The sequence below is a fragment of the Myotis brandtii genome, unplaced genomic scaffold (assembly GCF_000412655.1).
Source record: "Myotis brandtii unplaced genomic scaffold, ASM41265v1 scaffold83, whole genome shotgun sequence".
NCBI lineage: Eukaryota > Metazoa > Chordata > Mammalia > Chiroptera > Vespertilionidae > Myotis > Myotis brandtii.
Window position 1 is genome coordinate 1,695,032 of NW_005371371.1, and position 24,318 is coordinate 1,719,349.

General features: G+C 45.4%; 2 protein-coding genes across 8 annotated transcripts in view; both read right to left on the reverse strand.

Annotated features, from left to right (window-relative positions):
- TEX29 (testis expressed 29) overlaps nt 1-5,767 on the reverse strand; it is a 13,839-nt gene extending 8,072 nt beyond the window's left edge. The window contains exons 1-2 of the mRNA XM_014531932.1: nt 5,469-5,767; nt 2,394-2,504 (exon numbers count right to left, since the gene is read on the reverse strand). Coding sequence (XP_014387418.1) covers nt 2,394-2,504; nt 5,469-5,526 — 169 coding nt within the window. The 5' untranslated portion in view covers nt 5,527-5,767. The remainder of the gene's footprint in view (nt 1-2,393; nt 2,505-5,468) is intronic.
- A 3,559-nt stretch (nt 5,768-9,326) lies between these two features.
- ARHGEF7 (Rho guanine nucleotide exchange factor (GEF) 7) overlaps nt 9,327-24,318 on the reverse strand; it is an 80,008-nt gene continuing 65,016 nt past the window's right edge. Inside the window, exons 18-21 of one of the 7 annotated variants that reach the window (XM_005884458.2) lie at nt 22,694-22,870; nt 14,352-14,451; nt 13,773-13,827; nt 9,327-11,893 (exon numbers count right to left, since the gene is read on the reverse strand). In XM_005884458.2, the coding sequence (XP_005884520.2) occupies nt 11,771-11,893; nt 13,773-13,827; nt 14,352-14,451; nt 22,694-22,870 (455 nt within the window). In that variant the 3' untranslated portion in view covers nt 9,327-11,770. Of the gene's footprint in view, nt 11,894-13,772; nt 13,828-14,351; nt 14,452-18,208; nt 18,572-19,695; nt 22,871-23,419; nt 23,482-24,318 lie in introns of those variants that run through there. The other 6 variants (XM_005884459.2, XM_005884453.2, XM_005884454.2 and 3 more) reach the window with 6 other exon arrangements.

Sequence of the window (24,318 nt, forward strand, 5' to 3'; positions counted from 1 at the left end):
GGGCTGAGGGACCCCCCGAGTGCACAAATTTTTGTGCACCGGGCCTCTAGTATAATATAATATAATATGCCGTTCAACGTTGGAAGACCCAGGACTCAAAAAGATTTCTCAAATAAGATTCTGGCTAAGACTGTGGGTTTTAGGATGAGATAGGTGAAGGATAATGAACTCCTTTAAGGAAAAGCACTATGTCTTGTTGCAAATTCACTGCCTGATTATGTACAACTAGAGATTCATTAAAGCTCAGAAGTAACTTTCAGGGTGACACCAGCATAAATGCCTTACAAGAAATATAAAAGGGATTCCTTCAGGATAAAAGGGAAAGATACTGGACAATAACAAATCCACATGAGTAATAATTTGATAAAATCCAATATTCTTTGATTTTAAAAAAAAACACACAAAAAACACTTAAGAAACTAGGAACAGAAAGGAACTTCCTCAACCCATTGCTGCCATCACACTTAAAGGTGAAACACTGGAAATTTGCCCCTAAAATCAGAAATAAGATGAAGATGTCCATTCTCACTGCCTCTATTCACCATTGTACTGGAGGTTCTAGCCAGGGCAACTAGACAAGAAAATTAAATAAAACCATCTATATTAGAAAGAAAGAAGTAAAACTATCTCATAGGCAGATGGTATGATTTTACATGTAGAAAATCCTAAGCAAGCCATTAATAAATGAGTTGAAGAAGGTTACAGGATACAAGACAAATACACAAAATTGCAGTTCTATATACTAGCAACCTTTCAGTTCTCTTGGGTACATATTGAGGATTCTATGTACAATTTGAAAGTAGAATTAAGAAGACGATTCCATTTACAATAACATTAGGGATGCTGAGTTCTCCCAAAGGTGGAGGGTGGGATTAATAAGGAGATGTGTTCCTAAGTCATCCTATTCAAGATCTAAAGGAAAAGTTGTCGTCAGAAAACCCTCCCAGCTGTAAATGGCATTCACTGTGACCTCTCATCTGCCACTTTTTGAGAAGCCAAACGTCCTTTTCTTTTGCCCTAAGTGCTGAATCTTCACCATAAAACTAGACAGATGCTCTCCCTTTGGGTGAGCCAAGACCCTGCCAATACATTAGCTTCTTGAGTCATTTTATCCAGAATATCACTTACTTCTTAAAAGAGCTGCTTAGAGTTGTGGGTCATGGGACCAGGCAGCCCTGTGGGCCAATAGTTGGTAACACTCATGGGTCACCAATGTTTCTGACTTCCTAAGTCTGACTGTGTCCCTGGATGAGAAGGCAGACGCGCTGTCTTGCCTCTGAGGGGCTCAGTTGAACTGGACTCAGAGGAGAAAGAAGAGAAGAGAAGAGATCCTCCCAAGCCACAGAGCACAAGGGCACCTGTGTCCACTTCGGGGGGTGAGGACAGGAGAGCAGCCTAGGACAGGGAGGGACATCAGAGCTGTTGAGTGTCCCGGCCAGCGGCCAGCTTTTTGTATCTGTGGGCACTTTCCTCCTCTGTGGTGAGGGCCTGTGTAGGCTGCCCTGGCCCACGGACTGTTTAATCTCCTCCCTAACAGTCCTGGAGCCCATTCACCCTCATTTCTGAAAGGGCCACAAGGGCAAGAAAACCCATCAACCATCAAGAGGCACAAAGACCTCTGGAATTTCTCTAAAGTGTGAGAAAATATACAGAAAGGATATTTAAAGCAGCATCCCTTCTGGGCCAGGCATCTAGTTTATATCCTCCTCTGCGCCCACTCCCCCCCTCCACCCCTCCCCTGCCCTCTGAGCATGGGCTCACCCAGAGCCTCCCCTGTCGGGCTGGCAGGAAGCAGCCCTGTTCTGAGGATGATGCTCTCCCCAGATCCCACAGCCCCCACCCCGGGAGTCCCTGCGGGCCCTACCTCCCCAGGCACAGCCCAGACTGCAGTGACTGGGAGCAGATCTTAGTGCCAGGCTGTGGTTTTATTCTGATCAGGATGAGACTGCAGGGACCTCCCCCAGCCCCTCCCACTCTCCCCAGCATAGGGGTCCTCAGTCATCCTCAGGGTCCCAGTTACACTCTCCAGCTCCCGCCTGGTCAGGTCTTGCCTTTCCCAGGGCCAGCAGCCAGCCCCGCCCCCAACCAGGTGCTTTTGTAGTACTGAGTCCCCACCTCCAGCGGTTACACCCCGAGAATGACCCAGGTCTCCCAGGAAGGAGGCTCTCGGTCAGTCTTCTTCCACAGCAAGTCTACCCATCTGGGAGGGGACTTTGCTGGGTGGCCTCACTCCCAGTCCCAGACCCTCACAGCCCTCTGCTCCCACTACTGCAGAGATGTGACCAGGATGATGTGAGAGGCCTGTCCAGGGACGGAGACCCGGGAGGGAAGGCAGGCCCACCCTGGGCCTCCATGGCTTTGTCCGCCTGGGTGGGCCCGGCCCAGATACTTACTGGAAACTGACTTTTCATGGCAGACACCTCTGTGAAAGCAGCGCCCGAGTCCCTTGCACTGATCTCTGCTGATGTTGTGGCTGCATATGTGGTCCAGAGGAATGTCGCACACTGCAGAGCAGACACAGACCCGCTATCGCCCGGGACACAGCCACCCCCGTCATTCTCAACACCACTGGGCTTGGCGGGGAAACTCGGGAGTGCATGTGGTGGGTTTTTAATTATGCATCATAGAAATCTCACTTCGAAACTAAGATCTGGAATATATTGGGAGCTGAACAAAATAATGCCAAGTTAATGACACAGAATAATGCAGGGGCCGCTAATGATGAACGAGATAATACATCTCTGAGGAGTGGAGCGCTCGCCTCGCCAGGCTTGGCGCTCTAGCTCCACAAAGAAAGCGGGGAACAAAGACCTCACACAATGGATATTCGGGAGTTCAGGTTATGTGTAATTAATTCACTTGTAAGCAGACGGTGAATTAAAATGATCACTATGGGCTGAGCATTAGTTCAGAATTTAAAAGTTGAATCAAAAGGACAAAGTTTAATGCCAGTTCTGACCAAAAAGAGAAAAAAAGATAATGAATGCGCCATACACCGCAGGGGATAAGTAGCTGCTTCAGCAGAGCTCAGCTGCCCAACCGATGCACCTTCAGCTTTGAGGACCTGTGGTTCCCTAACTGGCAGCAGCAGCAGTCTGCCTGACCCTGGGGGGTATCTGTCACTAGGGGGAGGGGAGGCGGGGAGCCCGCCCACCTCCTGACTCTCCGATGAATTTTCCTAGGGTTCATTTAGACCAGTGGTCGGCAAACTGCGGCTCTCGAGCCACATGTGGCTCTTTGGCCCCTTGAGTGTGGCCACGAAGTTTCAATTGCACTGTACGTGCGCGCCCACACATGGTATTTTGTGGAAGAGCCACACTCAAGGGGCCGCAGTTTGCCGACCACTGATTTAGACTTTAAGACTAAAGGGTTCCAGAGAAACCGCTGTCTCTCATGCTTTTCTCTCTCTTTCCCTAGACACCCCCGACTCCGGGTGTGACAAATACTGTCGCCATGGCCGCCCACGCCCGCCAGGGATGTGATGGAACAGTGATGGCCTCTGAATGCCACTGCAGCCCTCGGAGCCCACAGCAGACTCCGGACTCCGGCAGAGTTGGAGGATGTGAGACATCCAGCCGCTAACCTCCTGCACCACGGCTCTCTCCTAAAGCTGGGTCCTGGTCGCCAGCGACCGGGAGGGGCAGAGGGGCCTGTCCTTGGCACAGCTGGACTAGAGGGGCTCCCAGGCTGGTCCAGGAGGCCGTGGCATGCTGGCTCCCCAGGGGCCCTGTGGTCACTGAGTCTCAGTCGCTCTGCAGAGAGGCTGTCAGTTTAGTGGACGGGGAGCTGTGCTGGGCTTTGCTCCCAGTGTGGTCCGGGCTGCAGGGAGCCCACCGAAGGCCCTCAGGGCGGTGATGATGGTCTCAGGGACACAGCGAGGGGAGCACCATCATGCCGGCCTGTGGCCCCCACAGAGGTCAGACGGCCGGCTGCTGCTGACAGTCCTAAACCTCATCCAGAAAGATCCCGAGACTCAAGACCACACAGCTGGTAGGCAGAGCTGGGACCTATTTCCATCACGCCTCTGTCCCCACCTCACGCCTCTGTCCCCACCTCACGCCTCCGTCCCCACCTCACGCCTCCGTCCCCACCTCATACCTCTATCCCCACCTCATACCTCTATCCCCACCTCGCCCCATGGCCAAGGGGACAAGGGTTCCCAGACCTGCTCCAGGTGACAGTGGGTGTTTACTGCAGCAGACACATGGGTGAGAAAATATTCATTGTCCCCTCGGCCTGGGACGTTGCTCAGCCCGTTGCTCAGCCGACTGAGCCTCAGCCGCCAGGGCTGGCTGTTCTTTAATATCACCACACAGGTGAGACAGTCTTGGCACCGATTTCCCATTTGGCTGCCTTGATGGACTGTTTTGGAACAGCCGCTCGTCCCCCGCCCCCAGCTTCGTGGCAGCTGTCTCCCCATCGCATCTGGGACTCCCGTGGGCCTCCCTGCCCCTCCCCAGCACTGTTTCGCTTGCTGGGACCTCCCGGGATGTCTCAGTGTATTTCTTCACAGTCTCACGTCTCCAGCCCTGGCCGCCCCGGAACCTCCCTGGTCAGTCCCTTTGCCAAGCCAACAAACAAAAACTAAAGAGGAAAACCAAATTGCCTTTCCTTTTGCTTTTCTATCTTTTTGTTCATTACTATAGTCGTGCATGAAGAAAAACTTAGCTGAGAAAAATATTCAAGACACACACACATGCACAGTGGAAGTGACACTTCCCTCTCCTTCTCCAAGCCCCAGTGGTCTCACTTCTAGAAATTGCCTCTTCGTGGTTTTAAGCGACTGCAACCACACTATATATACACGCTAACCACGTGCCCTGGAGAAAGCCACATTTACACAAAGTTTCCTTCAACACCCAGGCACCAGCATCCAACTTTGCACCCTGGGCACCCAGGATGGGCACAGGGAAAGGTGAACTTTACTGTTAAGAAATATTTTTTCTTTAAAAAAAATCACTCTTGCCATAAAAGTTATGAAGTAGCTGAAGTATATGTTTGGCATGTCATATGAAAACATCTTTAATCCTCTAACCCAGGGGTGGGCAAACTTTTTGACTCGAGGGCCACAGTGGGTTCTTAAACTGGACCGGAGGGCCGGAACAAAAGCATGGATGGAGTGTTTGTGTGAACTAATATAAATTCAAAGTAAACATCATTACATAAAAGGATATGGTCTTTTTTTTTTTTTAGTTTTATTCATTTCAAATGGGCCGGATCCGGCCCGCGGGTCGTAGTTTGCCCACGGCTGCTCTAACCCTTTGTGTAATAGTTAAAAATATTTCTTATGCTGAAAACCTCAGGTTTGGGGTTTTTTGCAATGAAATTTTTAAAAAATGAAGACTTCACAGTATTTTCCTACATTATTTAAAAAAAAAACAAGTTTCTTTGCCTTCCCTTCTCAGCCTGGTGCTAGTCGTCTACACCTTGGGTTGAAATAGGCCCCTTGAAGGTTCTCTTCTCCTTACCTGCAAAACTCCTCAGGAATTGCGGGTGGGACTTTTTGAGTTCTGGCATATATCTCATTGTGGCAGTTGAAGGATGGGTGAGGGCTCAAGGGAACCTGGGAGAGAGAGAAATTAGCACAGGCCAGACCTTGAGGCAGCCAGGCTGCGTGGATCCGGTCTCACCTGTCCGTCATGTCCCCAGCTGAGCCCCCAGCCACAGGTCTCCCAGTTAGACTCCAAGCAGACTTCAGAATCAAACAGGAAGCTGGCCACCTCCTCCCTCCTGCTGCCACTGATGAGCAGAGTGTGGAGTGAATGGCTGGGCCACCCCACCTGCTGTGATGTCACAGAGCCCTGTGACACCACACAGAGGGCAGGACTGTGACGCTGGCCACTATAGGGCAGGCAGGATGCTTACAGGGTCAAGGAGGGTGGGAGAGCCTTAAGGGCAGGCATGGCTTCGAAAACCCTGCCTTATGCCCGGCGATGTGGCTCTGTGGTTGAATGTCAACCTATGAACCAGGAGGTCACAGTTTGATTCCCAGTCAGGGTACCTGCCTGGGTTGTGGGTTTGATCCCCGGCGGGGGGGGGGGGGGGGGAGGTGTGCAGGATACAGCTAATCAATCAGTGATTCCCTCTCATTAGTGATGCTTCTATCTCTCTCACCCTCTCCCTTTTCCTCTGAAATCAATGAAAATATGTTAAAAATAAACAGCAAAAATAAACAGCAAAAATAAACGAGAAGGCCGCCTCCAGACCCTACAGTCAGCCCGTTCCTATGGGACACCCACCCCCATTCCTATGGGACAACAGGCCCCCCTTCGGAACCAGTGTTTGAGTCCTGCCACTGCCGTCCTCACTCCATGGTCTCCTTCTTAGAGAGCCCACTTCTGCTGGCACTGCTGGGACACAACCGTGAGCGAAACAGACAAAAGTGCCCACCCTCAGGGAGCGAATTCCATGGAAGGAGACAACAAACATGCAGGGCAGACACGCGCTGTGAGAACAGGAAAGCAGAGCACACCATGGTGAGCAGGCGGCCTCTGAATTAGATGGCATCTGAGCAGGTTTAGAAGGAAGTAAGGGGAGGTACCATGTGGGCATCCAGGAAGCGCATGCAAGGCTGAAAGGAGCAGGTGCAAAGGCCCTGGGGTGAGGCAGGCCTGGTGAAGCTGAGAACCGGGGGCCAGGGCGGCTTGAATGAAGACAGAGACGGCACTGAGACTGAATCACAGGCAAGGGTGTAGGTTACTATTCGAGCTTCAGCCTTCACTAAGGGAAACGGCGCTAGGACTGGATTCTGCGCAGGTGGGAAACTGGATTACATCTCTCAGGCTGTGCTGAAAAGAGACAGTAAGGAGGCAATGGTAAACGTGGGGAACGATGTAATAATCTGGGAGAAAAATAAGGGTGGGACCGGGACAGTCACCAGTTGAATGTTTTTTGTGTCATTTTAGAGTCCATGGGATTGGCTGACAGATTTGTGAGCGGGAACAGGTCCGTGATGAGCCCAGGGTTCTGCCTGGGAGGCTGGAGGGTGGCCCGCCACATGGAAGATGGGCATGAGAAGCCAGGCGGGGGGGGGGCGGCTGAGCAGAGGCTGTGTCTGTGTGTCCAGTGGGGCTGCGGTCCTGGGGGTGGCGGGGAGACATGCACAGTGGGCAGCTGAATCGGAGTGCCATCAGCATTCGGGGAGCACCCAGGGGAGCCTGCGCTGAAGGGGCACCTGGGCTGGTGGGCACAGAGCCTGCAAACTGGAGAGGCAGCTGGGAGTCCGGGTGGTGGGAGGCACAGGTGGCGTGGTGTTGAGACGGGAGAAAAAAGCGTTCACCTTCGGGAAGAACACATGGTCCTGCACCAAGGGCGGGTGAGGCAGTGCGGCAGGGAGTGTCGTCAGGAGTGGCAGCCCCCGGGGAGCAGGCCTGGCTGCTGGCTGACTGTCGCATTGGCCAGGCCGCTGGGGCGAGGAGCAGAGGTTCTGCAGGACAGGGTGGTTGTACTGGCAGGACTGAAGTGGGAAGGAGACGTGAGGACAGGAGAGGAAGGACTCGTGGGAGCAGCTGCAGAGGGGGAGAAATTACCCAGCCTCTCTTACTGTCCAACCATCCCAGTGGCTGCACCCTCTCAGGTTCCCAAACGGAGGCGGTGGGGTTCCCCTCCAGGGAATTTGAACCTCCAGCCAACACAAACCCTGGCTAATGTTCAGGTTCATGTCTCGGCAAACTTCGGGAGTTCACGGAGACAGTGAGTCAAGTGTGGTCATTTAAGGCTGGGCTTGGCACGGGAGCTGAGAAAGCCCTTGGGTGGGAGGCCGATGCTCACAACAGGCTTCCAGAAAGAGTCAAGAACGTCCTGAGTTGCCAAAGGGTTTATTCAAGTGAAGACAGACATGGCAGCTAGGGGGCAGTGTGGGGCCTGCCCGGGCCCGAGGGCAGGTAGCCTGGGGTGGGGAGGGGGGAGGGGGGAGAAGGCCGCTGCAAGGGCCTGAGAGAAAAGGAAAGGGTGCCTCCCCCTCCACCAGCAGGATCCACGGGGGCCACAGGACCAGGAGATGTCACTTCACCCCCACCTGGGCAGCCAAGACCTGCACAGCACCACTGTTTGGGGAGACATCCCGCCCCAGGCCTGGCAGGGTGACGGCCAGTACTGCCTGAAGCCACTGTCCACTCTGACCAGCGGCCAGGCCCCTGAGGACAGGGCTTACAGTCCACAGGAGGGGGAGCCAGTGTGGCGGGGCCTCCTCTCTCCCTGTATTAGCCTGGAGTCCTATTCCCATGATAACCAGCGACTGCATTTACACACTTCATTTCAGCTGAAAGCAGGACATTTGCTATTGTGGGCTGTGCCGTCCTCCCATGGAAAAATGTAGGCGTTGCTGTGGGTTTTCTGAAATAGGAGAAGTACCCTTGGGGTCCCTTACCACCTTTATTCGTTACACCATAATGAGGTTTAAATGACCACCTGGAGCAACCGTCGGCCTCACTTCTGGAAGGGCGGGTTAGGTCGGGATCAGGCCCACTTGAGAGGTGAGTCCACTTTCCCTACTGTTACAAGCTGAATCGTGTGTGTCCCCCACAAAAAAAGATCTGTTGAAGTCCTGATCCCAGTACCTGTGCTCATGACCTTATGTGGAAACAGGGTCTTTGCAGACACAATCAGGTCAGGATGAGGTCACACTCAGGGTGGGAGGGAAGAACTTCCTACACTCCCAGCTTGGCAGTGCTGTTTTCTTCCCTGACTCTGTTTCCCAGCCCTCTTAGCTGGCCAGGGAGGCCCTGCGTGGAGAGTGTCAGGAAAGGGCAGGGCTTGTAATGGACAAGTAACTTTCTGCTGTCAGGCCCTTCCTGCAAGGGCCTCACAGAAATCTTAAAAAATGCTGTCACTTGTTCAACCCCCCAATGTGGTTTAGAGCAGTGGTTCTCAACCTTGGCTGCACATTACAATCACCTGGGAATCTTTTTAAAATCCTGATTTCTGGGCCTCATCCCCTGGAAATTGTTTCTTTGTTACTAATGTTGCGGCCCCACCCCATAACAAAGAAACAGAAGTTCCGGAGGATGAGGCTTAGAAATCAGGATTTTAAAAAGATTCCCAGGTGATTCTAATGTGCAGCCAAGGTTGAGAACCACTGGTTTAGAGCATCTCCCAGGATGAGTCATTATTCTACTGTGGCAGACCAAGTGGAGGCCGTACCTAACAGTGTCAGTTCCATTGCATAATCTTGTATCTTCAAATACTCCCAAGCCCTAGATTTTAAAGGCAAACTGATATTTTCCAGTGTCCAAAACTCACCCCAGAATTAAAAAATACAAAAGTCAAAATAAAGTGTAAATGTAACTTTACACACACAAACACATCATGGAAAATAAAGTGACATATTTGTAACATAAGAAAAAATAATCAGTTTAATAATTACAACAACATAGTATGAGTAGTCAGCGCCAGGACAGTCGGTGGCATTTGCGCGGTGTCCCCAGGGCTGTAAACGCGGCCTCTGCGTCCTGGAGAAAGAAGTGGAGGACAGCAGGAAGTCCGCCAGAGCCGGAGGTTTCCGAGGCCCGGACCCTGGTGCACGCGGACAGGCACACTCTGCAGAGCACAGTGGGCAGAGCTTCCGAGGCCACACGTCAGTGTCGTGTGGAAATAAAAGTGCTTCACATCTTAGGATAGGAATGGCTTCGTCTCCTCATCCAAGAAAGGTGAGAGCAGAGAAGTAACCCTTAGAGTCAACAGCGCCCCTTTCTACCATCATCATCTACTCCCAACCCCTCAGGAGTCACCCGGAGAGACGCGTGCAGTCTGTCTATAAAGAGGGCAGGTCTGTAGAATTGCTCAGATGCATTTTCTCTGCTCCCTAAAAAGTTTAGTAAAATATTGGATCCTGGGGAAGAAAGGTAATGCATTACACGGGCACCTCAACCATCACCCCGCCAGGGCAAGGGGAGGGACAGGGAAACACAAGTTCTCACTTGTCGCTTTAGCAACAGTTAAGGCAGGTGCTGTAAGAGACCCGTCGGGGATGCTGGCTGCAACATCGCTCATCACTAAGTGGTGGAGGGATCAGGTGCTGAATGTTGTTCCTGAGTTAAAATTTGCTTAAGACAGCAAACTTCAGTACACTCAAATGTAATTGTTTTTCACCGCAATGTCTTATGCATCACCAAAAAAATACTACTGTAAAAAAAATGACACTATTTTCTAGTCCTAGCACTCATGAATGCTAAGTAGAGAAAGTTGGCAATTCTAGTTGAAAGGTCAAGTGTGGGCAGGTCAATGCTGGGCCCCACACACCTGCTGAGCTTGCAGCGGGGGGGGGGGGGGGGCGGCTCCAGGACCAACCCCCCAGGGAGATGGGCGGGCACAGGGACTAATCAGCAAGGGCATGGAAACAGAACCATGGACAACCAGAAAACCAACTAGTTCCAAAGATGCCCAGTCCATAGGCATCAAAGATTAAAGGGTCACTTGACCAATAAATAGGTTGCAAATCAAAGGTCACATCTGAGGCTAAAAAGGTATTTCTGAGCGGTCTCTAATGCACAGTGCCGCAATTCTGCTTAACAATGTAACACTTGTTCTATGAAGAAGTCATCTCACTAAAACCACCTCTTAGAAGAGGGAAACGGAAAGTGCAGACCCTGTGATATCGCCGATCCTATCTCCACGGCAGGACAAGCTGGGCTCCAAGGCTGTTCCTGCCGGGCTGCGAGGCTTCTAGAGCCCTGGCCCAGGTTGGGGCCCACTTCCTCCTTCGTCTGCTCTGCAGTTTGGATACAGGGAGGGAATGGACCCACTTTTAAACTTTCATTGTTTAGGTGGGATTTAAGGTGGATATTGCTTATTCTTCTTTCCCAGTGAGCTCTGCAGTAATGCTTGCTGCCCTGACGGTAAAGCAGAGCTCAGGGTTGACGCTGGCTGACACAGGAATCCTACCCATAGCACCACCTCTCTTCGTCTTCCCGGCCGCAGTGATGTGTAACAACACATTCTATTTACAGATTCTAGTGAAGCGCTCTCTTTTGAGGACAAAGCAGTGCACTTGGTCACGTTATTAAACTAGCCTACATATACAAGTCTGTATGACCTCTCCAAGTGCAGTGGATACTCTGGTGACCACAGATCCACTCAAAGCAGACGAGAGGGTGCACCTGCAGCTGGACGCGATGGCGTGAGTGGGACTTCCTGGGATTGATGGCTGAGGCCCAGACCCTCACTCAGCCAGAGCACGGCACTCAGAGACACCCACGTCAGTGACTGCAATACTGCTTTAACAGAAGACTTTCAAATGGCATTCAAGTGTCTCTGCAGCTATAAATAAGGTTAAATTAGGTAGGCAACCAACGTGGGAAGTATTTTCAGAGCACTGTAGAAAACACAGCGGTGGAGAAGTCAGGCATCTACCACAGCCACGCGTCTCTGCTTTCCATGCGTGTGTGCATGAACACAACTTCTAGGTCATGGGACCAGAAAGGTTAGTGGGAAGGAAGTTCTAGCAGGGGTATCAGATATAACAATCAGGGATATGCATTCAAAACAGGATATTTACAAGAAACATGTATATATAATATTTATATAGATTCAATAAAAGCCTGAAAGACCAGGATTTGTAGTCAGTCACTGCACTTATTGCAAAATGAGGTAATTGAGATGTTAGCAGAGTAAGATTAATGCAGTTGCCCTCAGTGTCGATACCTCATGTCTGGACTCTTCAGGAACAATGTGTTTCTATTCGCCTGGCCTCCAGCTTTTGTATGCACAGCCCTGTCCCAGGGTCCCAGCTTAGTCTCCTAACTGGTCTTCAAGAAGGAACCATGGACGTTCCTTAGAGGTTGGTCTCGTCCCAGGAAGGGTCGTTCATGTTCTTTAAAACTTTCCTCACCAGCTTTTCCAAGTCTTTGCGGGCTCGCTGTTCTTCCTCCAGAGATTTCTTCATCTTCTTGTTATCCTGTCAACAAAACAGACAGGACATTCAGTGTGCTGGGCCCTGGAGAGGACTTCCTTCCCCCAGGAGGGCTGGGGTCTTGCCAATTGAAACTCTGTGTTGCAATGTGCCCTGTGCTGCGGGCATGGGTGTATCCGACAAGACTGCCCACATGCCTCCACAGACACTCACGGCTCCTTATCGCACAGTTGCTCCTGGGACCAAGACCAATCACAGATGGAAAAACAGTTCTAATGTCACTGACAATTTAAGTTCCGATTACTGAAGGGGAGAATCGCTGTACGACATACCTTAAGAACATGGCTGGAAATAGCAAAAGGAACAACTTGCACACCCCCCACCCCCCCGCTCTTTTCACACCTGTAAAGATCTTACAGTTATGTCGGGATGGAAGTAACAGCAGCTGAATGAATACAGAGTGAGTGACTAAGCACCTACTCCCGTACAGTTTGCACCTAATCATTCCTCCGCATGGAGAAGGTGCACACACAAAGATGCATCCCTTGCCAAGGGGGCAGCACAAACCCGGAAGCCCCTCAGAGGAAGACAAGTATTTGGAAGCTGCAGGGAAGCTGCAGGGAAGCTGCTGGGATGGCTGAGAGGCAGCTCAGAGCAGTGTCCCGTCCACCCCAGACCATGCTGAGCTCCGCTTCTCCTGAGCCTCCGGCCTGTGAAGCAGCACTTACCGCTCCCTCCTGAGACCAAAGCCATTTGTACAAATAATACATAGGGTGACCCCAAAAATGTATACACACTTTGAATGATTACAAAGTCAGTGTTTATTAAGAGAGTTCATTTTCAATATTTTAAAAAAGCTACAGAAATGAATAACTTTTTTTTTTTTTTGTCAATGCCGTTCTGGCGCAGGCACTGCTGATAACGTGAAGCAATAGAATCGCAAACATCAAGAATCATTTCGTTCTGTATTTGTGCACCCTCAATTCGCCAACTGTTGCTGGGTTTGTACTGTAAACTTTATCTTTTATGTATCCCTGTAAAAAAGTCTACTGGATAAATTTTCTTTGTTCAAAGCTTACTCTGGCTTACAGTGGTTCTCAACTTTCCTATTGCCGCGACCCTTTAATACAGCTCCTCAGGTTGTTGTGACCCCCAACCATAAAATTATTTTGGTTGCTACTTCCTAACTGTAATGTTGCTACTGTTATGAATCGTAATGTAAATATCTGATATGCAGGATGTATTTTCATTGTTACAAATTGAACATAATTAAAGCATAGTGATTAATCACAAAAACAATATGTAATTATATATGTGTTTTCCTATGGTCTTAGGCGACCCCTGTGAAAGGGTCGTTCAACCCCCAAAGGGGTCACGACCCATAGGTTGAGAACCGCTGACCTATTATTTCAAATTAGTTAAATTTGAAAAGGAGTGAAAATTGAGTTATCCGCTATTAAAGTTTGTATACATTTTTGGGAATACCCTATGTCCCCCCAAAACCATATACATACTTATACACTTCGTTTAACTGACTTGTTGTTTTGGTTTCCTTGGAACAAAGACCATGTGTTACACTACAAAGTGGCAGAGAATAATCACAGTAGGTAGTTAATAAAACTTTTAACTAGATGGAGTTTTAGATATTTTAAATGATGAGGACATGCTTACAGAGAGGAATGGAGAGAGAGAGACAGACATTGACATGAGAGAGAAACATTGATCGGTTGCCTCCTGTATGTACCCTGACTGGGGATCGAACCCATAACCTTTTGGTGTATGGGACACTCAACCAACTGAGCCACTCCAGAGGGCTCCTTTCTGTATTATTTTGCTTAAGGACATCGACTTCATTTTCAATATAGTGTTTTCCTCTTTTCCCCCCATTAAAAAAAAAAAAGATTAAAAACTGATTATGACTCACCTGTCTTAATTCTTGGACTTCATCCTTCAATGCATAAACGGTATCAACAAGACTCCTAGAATAGAAAATAGAATGAACACCTGAACAAGGACAAGGGATGAAGAGGACAGAGAGAAGCAGTTCATAACATGCCAGACGAAATAAACAGGGCTGCTCTACCCTCCTCTCTAAACACCTAAATTCATACACTTCAGAACAATCAGCCTCTTTCTATGGGCAGGTAGAGCCTAGTCAATGTTAACTCCCACCTACGAGGACACAAAGTAGTAGTTTCTGAAGCCACACCCCAACCCTCCTGGAATTTTTCTGACTCCAATGCTTCACTCCTCTCTCCCCACACTACCCCATCCTCCACACACACACCCTCTCATGCCCCCAGCCCTCCACACACACCCATGCCCCCACCCCTATACACACACACACACACACACACACACACACACCCATGCCCTCCACAAACCACCCCCACCCCACACACACACACACACACACACACACACACACACCCATGCCCTCCACAAACCACCCCCTTCCACACACACCCACATGCCTGCATTTTAATACTGGAATACATCTTACTTTTCTTCTATCACTGTCTGACCATTGCTTTTTGTTTCTTCAACTATAATTTTTTCTTCTTCTGGAAGCAAAACTTGTGGAGCAGATTCTTTACGTGAACCTATCATCATTAAAAAAAAAAAAAATACCCAAGGTGAATACCATAGCAAAGCTAAGAACAATTTCACTATATTAACACTATCTAAATATTAACATTAAATTCTAGGGACTGTGCATTACATGAATTACTTTCTAGATAAAATAGGGAAGGGCAACTTTTACCAATTTTCTCCATCTCTGTCTACTGAACCCAGTTTTTTTCATGCCTAAAGCATTACAGAAAAAAGAAAACAGCCTTTTTCTAATTTATTAAGCTTCTGTTTCTAAATCTGGATTACGGATCTGTTAAATCCAGAATTTTCCCGCAGGTAGTACGTTAAAGATTCTGCCCACAGTACTCTGGGTATTTTGGAATAAATATCCAAATCCACGAAACCTCAAGCTGTATTATTCCAGGAATCTTAAAAAGACATGTCAACCTATATAGTACATATACCCTGAGTGTTTGTAAATTTAAAAAACTGGCAATTAAAACATTTAACTCTACAGTGACAGTTAAAAATATAGATATGATGGCATATGGCTTAGAAGTGAAATTTATTACTTGTTTCTTTTATGAAAACTACTCTTCATTCCCTAGAAGTAAACCGTTCACCATGTCAGAGACAAGTTTATGGCACTTAACGAGCTCCCAACACAACCGTTTGCTGAGGACAGTGTGTCTCCATAAATGTCTGCCACAAAATAGGTACTTTAGAAATTAACTGAGAAACTCAAATATTTACTTTAAAATGCGAGAAAAAAGAGAATCAAATCTTATTTAAGGATACAGGAAGAAAATCTTAAAATATTAAAGATTGTATAACTATAACATACATCATTTGTATTTTTGAAAAATATCAAATGCAAATTGCGGAAGGATATAGTCTACAGAGAAACAAACACCTGCAAATGGTAATGTGATACACATTTCTCCATTAAAAAATACCTTTGATGTTGACATACGCTAATTACACAGCGTAACTTGCTTGATCTTATTTTTCTTGGTTTATCTTTGACTTGCCTTCCTAAAAGTTCATTGAATTATAAGAGGGCACTTATTGTACATATTTGTATCATGGGAATGTTCAGCATAACACCAATGTTTTCACAGTTTCATTCTGAAGAACAGTTTCCACCAGTATGTAAGCTTTTACTGTGATGAATAGCACAAGATTAACAATTACTGTCAAAGCTCCATAGAAGGAGGGCGCATAAAACATGACCGATGTCCAGAGAGTACCTCTGCCATTCCCACAGCAGCATGCCACAGGGAAGGGGACTCGGGGCCTTGGCCAAGCCTCCCGGCTGCAGCTGGACATCTGTAAAGCCTTCCTGCCCAGTCCCACAGCCGAGGAAAGGTACCAAATACAAGCCGCTGGGAAACCGTAACATCCAGAACAGGACAAAACTGAGGTGCTGACATCCTTCTTTGTTACCTCAGGGGTAAGAAAATCACGCTCTATCTTATGTTACACAGCACAAGCTTCTATACGTATCTTTTTTTACACCAATAAAGGGAAGGGCCTTTCTGTTCGCTGAGAATAACTTCAATGTTATAATCAAATGCAGTACTTAGAATGTTGTCACAAGCCTTACTTAATAAACTGGTATATAGAAGTATGTTTGTACATAGGTTTATCAAATACCACTTCAAGGACCCTCTGCTAGTGTTTTCGTGTTCCCACCATGCTGCAAATCCAGCAGACCTCGTCACTGTCAGGCAGAGGGAGGCGTGGCTTCACTCATACCCCGCTTTAGGGCCACAGACTCCCCTTCACACAGTGAGCTGCACAGCTGGAGAATTACTTGCCATGGCGAGTGGCGTGTCTTCTAGGCCTTTCTGGGTTAGTAGGGAAGGCTGTTTGGAAACCTGGGCTACTTGGGGAAATGCTGCTTAAGAAGGAAACTGGTATGTGAAACAAAGTACTGAGAAAGTACAGGGATACAAGCCAGCTCAAAAATTATTAAGGCTGAGGAAAATCCTGTGCTTCTGATACAAAAGTAAACGTTACCCATGTTTTTATAAGGAAGTTAATTCATGTGCTATTTTCCTAGAAAAAGAGAAAAAGATTCAGAAAGATTCAGATATGTAGAAAACAAATTTAATTTGCACTGTGAAGAGAAGCAAACTGATGACATAGGACAATTTAGAAGGCTCATAAATTTTCCAACGGGTATCTGCTTTGAGTCCATACAGTTCTTGACTGTGTTAGTCAAATCAAAAAAGTTATCAGTTGTTTATCTGTCACATTCAGTTTTGTAATACAACAGTCCTTCAAATGGGTTAATGAGACAAGAGGTTAAAAATGTTTTTATACAACAGCACTTGAGGGAATATTAAATTCTACACATAATTATTTTTACATCTTCTAGCTCCCTAGGCAAACTATTTACACTCTTTCCAGCATTAAAACGTTCAAACAACATAAGATAGAATCACAAGGGATATCCACTTTGTAAAGGGGCCAGACAGCAGTTGCTGTCCTGCAGAGGGGCTGGGACCGTCTGCACGTGCACTCACACCCGTCGGTGGTAGTCCTCAATAAACTCAGGCTGCTCACTTAACCACTGAACCACCTTCCATTACTGGTAAAATAGAAGAACAAAATTGACCACCGCTGCAGAGTTGTCCTGAGGATTAATTTAAAATTACATTTTATAAATATCTCTTACCAGATGAAATCATAAAGATAAAAACTTTAAATTCCTTCATATAGCATAACTAAATCAGAGAAACTAAAATCTGTAAGAATTGGTACAACGGTTGTACATGCATGACATGGTTCTGATTTTTAAATACACTTAAAACACACAAGAAGAATGCAACTATATATTATAAAAATGTTAAGTTTGAACCCTGATCAGTGTGGTTCAATTGGTTGGGTGTCCTCCTGTGCATCAAAAGGTTGCCAGTTCAATCCCCAGTCAGGGTACATGCCCAGTTTGTGGGCTTAATCCCTGGTTGGAGGTATGCAGGAGGCAGCCAATCTATGTTTACTCTCACATTGATGTTTCTCTCCCCCCCCCTCTCTCCCTTCCTCCCTCTAAAAATAAATAAAAATATCTAAGACAGAAAAAAATGTTAAGTTTGCTGTAGTCAGATGTACTAAGCTGCTATATTCCTGAAACATACCAATGTAAAAAAAATGTCATTTATAGGTCTGATGATGAGCCAGGAGGTTTGTTAATGAAGATTACTTGCTTCCTGAACAGAAATCCATGGGAGGCTAATATTTTGCCTAGTTTCAATATAACATATTTTGCTAAAATAACTGAAAAAATGTTAGTATTTCAACAAAACAATAAAGGAATATTCTCCAGCCAGGTTTATAAGTAAGTTGACTATTTAAGAACAAAGTTTTAGAAAGTAAACAGATTTAACAAGTTACCTCCAAGATTACTGAAATATTTTCAGAGGTACTGCAGCATGTTTTGCCTGAACTACTTAGTTTGGAAAAACAATTTAACAGCAGAACCACCAAAAATGTTCTATTGCTTTATTTAAAATTCTCGAAAAGGTCTGAGACACAGATGAACAGGTTCATGATGGTTCCAGCATACTCAAATCTGTGTTTCCCAAAATCTGTATTTTACAGGTGATAATAGGGGTTTCCACAACACATCATCTTGGAAAATGTTGAATGCTACAGCCACTTCTTAGAGATTCACAAGGTACATGTAGCATTTTTAAGGTTTTCAGAAGATTTGCAGTAAAAATGCCTGTTGAAGTTTAATTCAGCATTTCCTAAATTCGTCTGTGTGCTAAACACCTTTTCTTCAGCATCAATCTTTCCGGGTAACAATCTGAAGAGTGCTCGACTAGCCTAAAATCCTATCTATAGATACATACACACAAATGCTGGTTGGTCTTGTAGTTGTTCAATAGGGGGTGAATATAAAGAAACAATAATGTATACTTAGCACCAATCAGCATTTACCAAACCTGAGGACTCCAAAGAGATCTGCACATGCTTGGGATCCAGCCGCCAATGGCTGCAAACAGGCAGTGACAGGTCCACACGGCCACCAGCAGGGGTCACTCTGCACCACACAGCTGGAGAGACAGTAGGCACTGGGGCCCCTGGAGGCAACTCAGAGGTGTAATCCAGAAGCTGAAGACACACTTAGAACACTGCTTCCTAAAACATTCAGAGAACCCCAAATGGGCTTTCATTTGAGAAACACCGATTGATCGAACACTTCCATTTTATAAACAGATGATTTGCCCAGGCAGCAGGAGTAAGTAGGACTCAAGCCCCAGCGCACAATCATCTTGGTTGTTAGACCACTACCTTGGTGCCTGATCTGACAACACAAATCCAGGGCATGAGCATGATATGTGTGTGTGTGTACGCATGAGTGAGTCAGCCTCCTCCAAAAGCCAAGAAACAGTTTATATAAAAAATAAATAAATAACAAACATATCTGCCTAGCTAGCCAGCAGTCTAGTATGTTTGTAGCAAAACTCACTTCTTAAATTCGTATTTCTAATATCTTCATCTACTTATACACAACCAAAAGTGAAATAACTTCCAGAATGAAGTAAAATATTACACTTTAGCCTGGGCGGTATGGTCAGTGGTTGAGCATCAATCAGCCTATGAACCAGGTCATGTTTGATTCCAGGTCAGGGCACATGCCCGGGCTGTGAGCTCAATCCCCAGTAGGGGACGTGCAGGAGGCAGCCAATCAATGATTCTCATCATTGATGTTTCTACCTCTCACCCTTCCTCTCTGAAATCAATAAAAAAATATTTTAAAAAATTATTATACTTTTAAAAACCTACTTAATAAAATTTCTCCAAAATGCCACTTTGTTATTTATGGCTATAAGACTCTAATTTATTTTTCTTAGGAAAAGAAATGTGAGGATTCTCTTTAGAGAATGATTTGCATTTGTTCATTGTTTGCACCTTGGCCTAGCCCCACAATGGCATGGGGACTTCTTTTCCTTTCATTTTGCTTTTCCTACTAAACTGGGCATGCACTTTAAAAAAACAAAAATAAAAACTGACCTTAGTATAAATAAAAAAGCATTAAAGTTGCGTTTTTTTCTATTTATGCATACACACACACACACACACACACAAAACACACAAAAATGAGATGCTCCATTCTTAAGACAAACTTCCCAGTGATTGAAAAATTAAAGAAAAATAGATGAAATAAAAATGTACAAGGAGTGGCCCTGTATTGTTTAGAATATATTTAACCTAAGAAAGTGAGAGCTTCTCCATTAAGGCAGATAGAAAGTGTTCTATTGCCTGGCCTTTCTTTGGAAGACAACGTTCATGAGAACAGCTAAATCATATTAAACTGCAAACTATGCTACTCCCCCCACCCCCATGTAACAAATATTAAAAGCCACAGGCTAGCAAATGCAAAATTTATTTCAACTGTACATAACAGACGTCTTTTTTTTTTTTATAAAACAAACACTTCATTGCCATATGCAACCACAAACAATAACATGATACTGTACAATACAATGCAACATTCAGGTATACATCCAACTGAGTCTTCAAAGGGCAGTCACCCACTAAAAATGGCTTTCCCGTTCACAGATAAAAAGCACAATATATAAATTTTTCCCAGGTCTTATACCACTATATACACACTACTGTGTTTGGCAATTTTATGCAAAACACAATTAATATAAGCTTATGTATTTGTGGCAAGTGTTAATTCAATGGGAACACCATTTAGGCCATTTGCAACAAGGCCTGGTAATGGCTTAACCCTACTTTCTAGTCCAGATTCTTCATCCTTTCATTATAATACTAGCTGTACACATAAATATTACAGAACTGTATAAGCATATAATACTATTTCAGCATGACTAAAGTTCCACAGAAGTAGAAACATGGCCCTTTGGACGCCTTATCACCACTGCCACACAAGAACTTTTTTCAGGCCTGTGGCACTATTACTTCCAACCAGGTCACAAGAACTAATGGTGCCAGACATTCAAAACAAATCCAAACAAACAAAAAGCCAGGTTGTTATTGTGCAGTGATCTTAGCATCAACAAAGAATCATCGTCAAATGGCTTTAACTGGTACAAACAGGAATAATGGGAACATGTCAAAACTTTGGTGTATAGAAAATGAAACTCATTTAGACAACCCAAATGATACTAGTGTTACAGAAAAATCTAAGTGCAGCAACTGTATTTCAATTGTTGTGGTATATAGCAAATGACCCAGGCAACCCAAGTTTACTAAGGCATGGCAAAGGCATCGAGGCCAATGCACCAATTATAGTCTCAAAGCAAACAAAAAGATGTTCTATTCATATCAGAAAAGGTGAGTTCTCTACGTAATATAAAACAAAATTACTTCTAAATTCCTTGCATGATATTGAGTAAGCATATGAACTGTGTAGTTATAGCTTTCCAAAAATTCCATTTGCTATTTGGCTGAACATATATTAAACTCCATCTCTACCATGGGTTAATACTGAGCTCTAATTTTAAACGATTGCTCCTCAACTTTTTTATACTAATTGATATAAAAATATGAAATCTCCAGATGTCATAAGCTTGAAAACAGATACTTAGAATTATCGGTTTTCCCAATGACCCCATTGCATGCAGTGCTGAAGCTGTCTGATTTTCTAAGCAATATGCTACTGCCGGGAGTTCACTAGCACCTCTGGGCTTGTGAGCAACAGGACCCAGCTCCCAGGAAACAATGACATAGTGTATCAGAGTTGTCTCTGTGCAAACGAGATCAGAACACTGAATACATGGGTTTGGTGAAGGAGGTATGGTGAGGGAAGAGAGAATTCACAGCCACCTGGAATTACAGCCACCCTGAAGAAAGGAAAAAATGTTATTCCCAGTTTACTATGGCATCTTGTTTTCTGAAGCTGGTTTCAATGGATACTTAAAACACAACCTTAAGGTTCCATTTTAACACCAGATATAGCATGCATGGGAGAGAACACACTTCCTCCCCTCTAGCAATGACCGGATGTGGATTTGGATGCTACAACTGAATGCAACATGTCACATTCAGTTCTTTTTGAAGCAGAAATTAGTCTTGAGTGATGCCAGTGAAATCTCCTTACAACAAATCCCAGGAAAGTGGGGGAGTGCACCCCAATCTGAGCTTTCCTAATAAGTGAGTTACATGGCAACTCAGTAAGTCTTCAATAGACTCAGATACCCCATTACAATCAAGAATGAAGGTTACATAGGACAGGGTTGCTGTAAATGGAGATTCACTGCAGCTAGTTGCTGAAAACAAACAATGTGTCCATCACAGGCAGTATAAGTATGAATGTCAGGGTGAAAGCCAGGCTGTGACTGAAGCCAAAGCACTCGCCTTTTAAGCACACCAAAATGCCTCTCTCTGAAAGCACTCTAATCTACACTTTCAGAGGCTCAATGCTTCAGAGTTTGGACTTTAAACCTTCGGTAGAGTGGCACAGGCTTGCTAAGTGCCATTTAAGAGAAATTACTCCAATTAAGGAAAGTTTGGTGTGATGACCGTGTCTGAACTCTGACAATAATTTGGACCTTGCAGAGGAAAACTCCCACCCCACGGGCAAATGGGGGCACAGGGAAGAGCACATGTGGCACACTGACAAGCACAGAGCTGTAGGGTGCAGACAAGTTTTCCAGTGCTGCCAAGGCCCAAAGCCCACACCAACACATGGTTCTTCATGGTCGCCAAGTGCCCCCAGGAGTCCTCAGAACACGCTGTCTGAACGAACTCTCAGTACTTTTGTGCATGCTTTTTCCTTCTTCTCTCTCCACAACTACTTGATCAGGGTGTCCATTATACATAAAAAATTTAGAATCCTATATATAAGGCCAGAGTCTCCACCGTGTTACTGGCACTTAGATCACAAACCTGTATGGTTTCAGTATAAAATATAAAAGTGTTCATATAGCTGTATCCAAAAAGAAATGAGACAGTTGCTATAGTGAGAATAAAAAAACCAAACCATTTTGGGCTATAAAACCACCACTATCCAGAGAAAAGAACCCATAGATATAGGCTGTGTGAATTCACCATCTCCTTCAACAGTTAGTTAGTAATTTCAAATGGATACTCGAATTGGCAATTATGCCTCCACAAAATACAATGGGAATATCAGAAACGCTCTCAAAAGTTGTTAAAATATCACATAAAAGAGACAAGGAACAGCAAGAAAACATCTAAGAAAAGCAGGCTGCGATACAACAAGCATTTGTTAAGAAAGCTCAGAAGTGCATTAGTTCTGGTGAGAGATATATGAGCAACAGCTCTTACGAGATGTAGAACCCATTCTGTAACTATGGGCTGTCCATATACTGTCATAGTCAGAGTCTTCCGAGAGGTCTGAAGGCTCCAAACGAGAAAGGCTACTGCGACGACCCAAGGAGTCTAGACTTGATTGGTCATCATCAGCCAAGACGTGATTATGCATCAGGTCAGTGCCTTGCCATGCTAAGACGGGAGTGGGATGGAGTGACAGGTGTGACAGGCAAAGGTGAGATGAAAAGGAGGACGGACAGGAAGAGCCACAACCAAAAACATGAAAATAAAAGCAAAAGGTGATGGGAAAAGAAGGAAAAGAGAAAATACTGTTAAAAAAATGGCAACAATGTTCACTTCTCCTTATTTATGGCTGGGTTTTAATAACAAAGTTAGCACAACCCTTAGAATAAAACCAGAACAATTATTATTTAAATAAACCTAAAGCACAATATTATTTCCAAATTGTTCCTTTCTAAAAACATTGCTATTAAGTCCTCAGTTAAATCTTTTCAAATTAAGCCTAGGTCTACTAGTACAAATGAATCCATAGACATTTAACAAGTAACCAATTCTATTCCACATTCTATTGACAAATAACCTCATTTAGGACATTATTTGTAAAAGGAACCATTTGTGTGGTTAATTAAAAATTGTTTCCTATCCATTAAATGGATATTGAATGCAAAATAGTTTCAAAGGATTTTTGACTTACTTCTTCAGCTACCTCTTTGTCAGACTATAAGTCACCAGAAGTCATCTTAATGATGGGGGTCTAAAACTTACCTTACGAACTATAACCACTGTAAAAATTTCAGAATGGAGAAAGGAATTAAATAGGGTCCGCTTCCCACTCATTGCCCCTTTCCCATCACGCCGCATCTCCACTCCTTAGAGCGCTCAGCCAGTGGATATGGATAAAGTGGGAAGCCATGTCAGTTCAAGTGTTATCTACCCTGATGCAGACCCTTTTACTGGCAGGAAGAGCGATGTGAACTGGTAGTGCCACTATGTTAAAAGAAGGACAACAGGAGGAAGTGGGAGCAAAATGGGAGAACAGAAATAAGCCCATGAGTGGTTGGCATCTGTGAGCAATGACTGGGCAGGCGGCTGTGCATGAGACATGCAGGCTGGAATGGACCAGGGACAAAGGTTCTGGAACGAAACACTCAGTGGGAACCAGAGTGCCCCTCTGTGTTGGGGAATGGCACAGACAGCAACCACTGGTCCCATCCTGTTCCTGCTTCTGACCAAAGTAATTCCATTCCAAATCCGTAACAACAAGCAATAGTCTAGTTTGGATTTCTTCAACTAAATACCTATAGTCTGTGAAGGTCATTATCTCTTTGAGATAGAAATTAATACCCAAGATGTTTAGTTTGTAAATGGCATCTAAATGTATACAGAACTGAGCTGAATTTTAGATAAGACATATTATCCTGTCTTCACTAAACATTTAATATGAAAAGAGCTGCTTTCACTCTGATCCCATTTCCAAATGTGTTAAGGAAATCACCTTTCAAGCGCAAAGGGTCAATTTCCTATCCGACCTGTTCTTAAGAATGTTTGGGTTAAGGCCATATATGATTGTATATATGAGTTGGCTCATAATAGCCATTAAATATAAAAATCAATGTAGT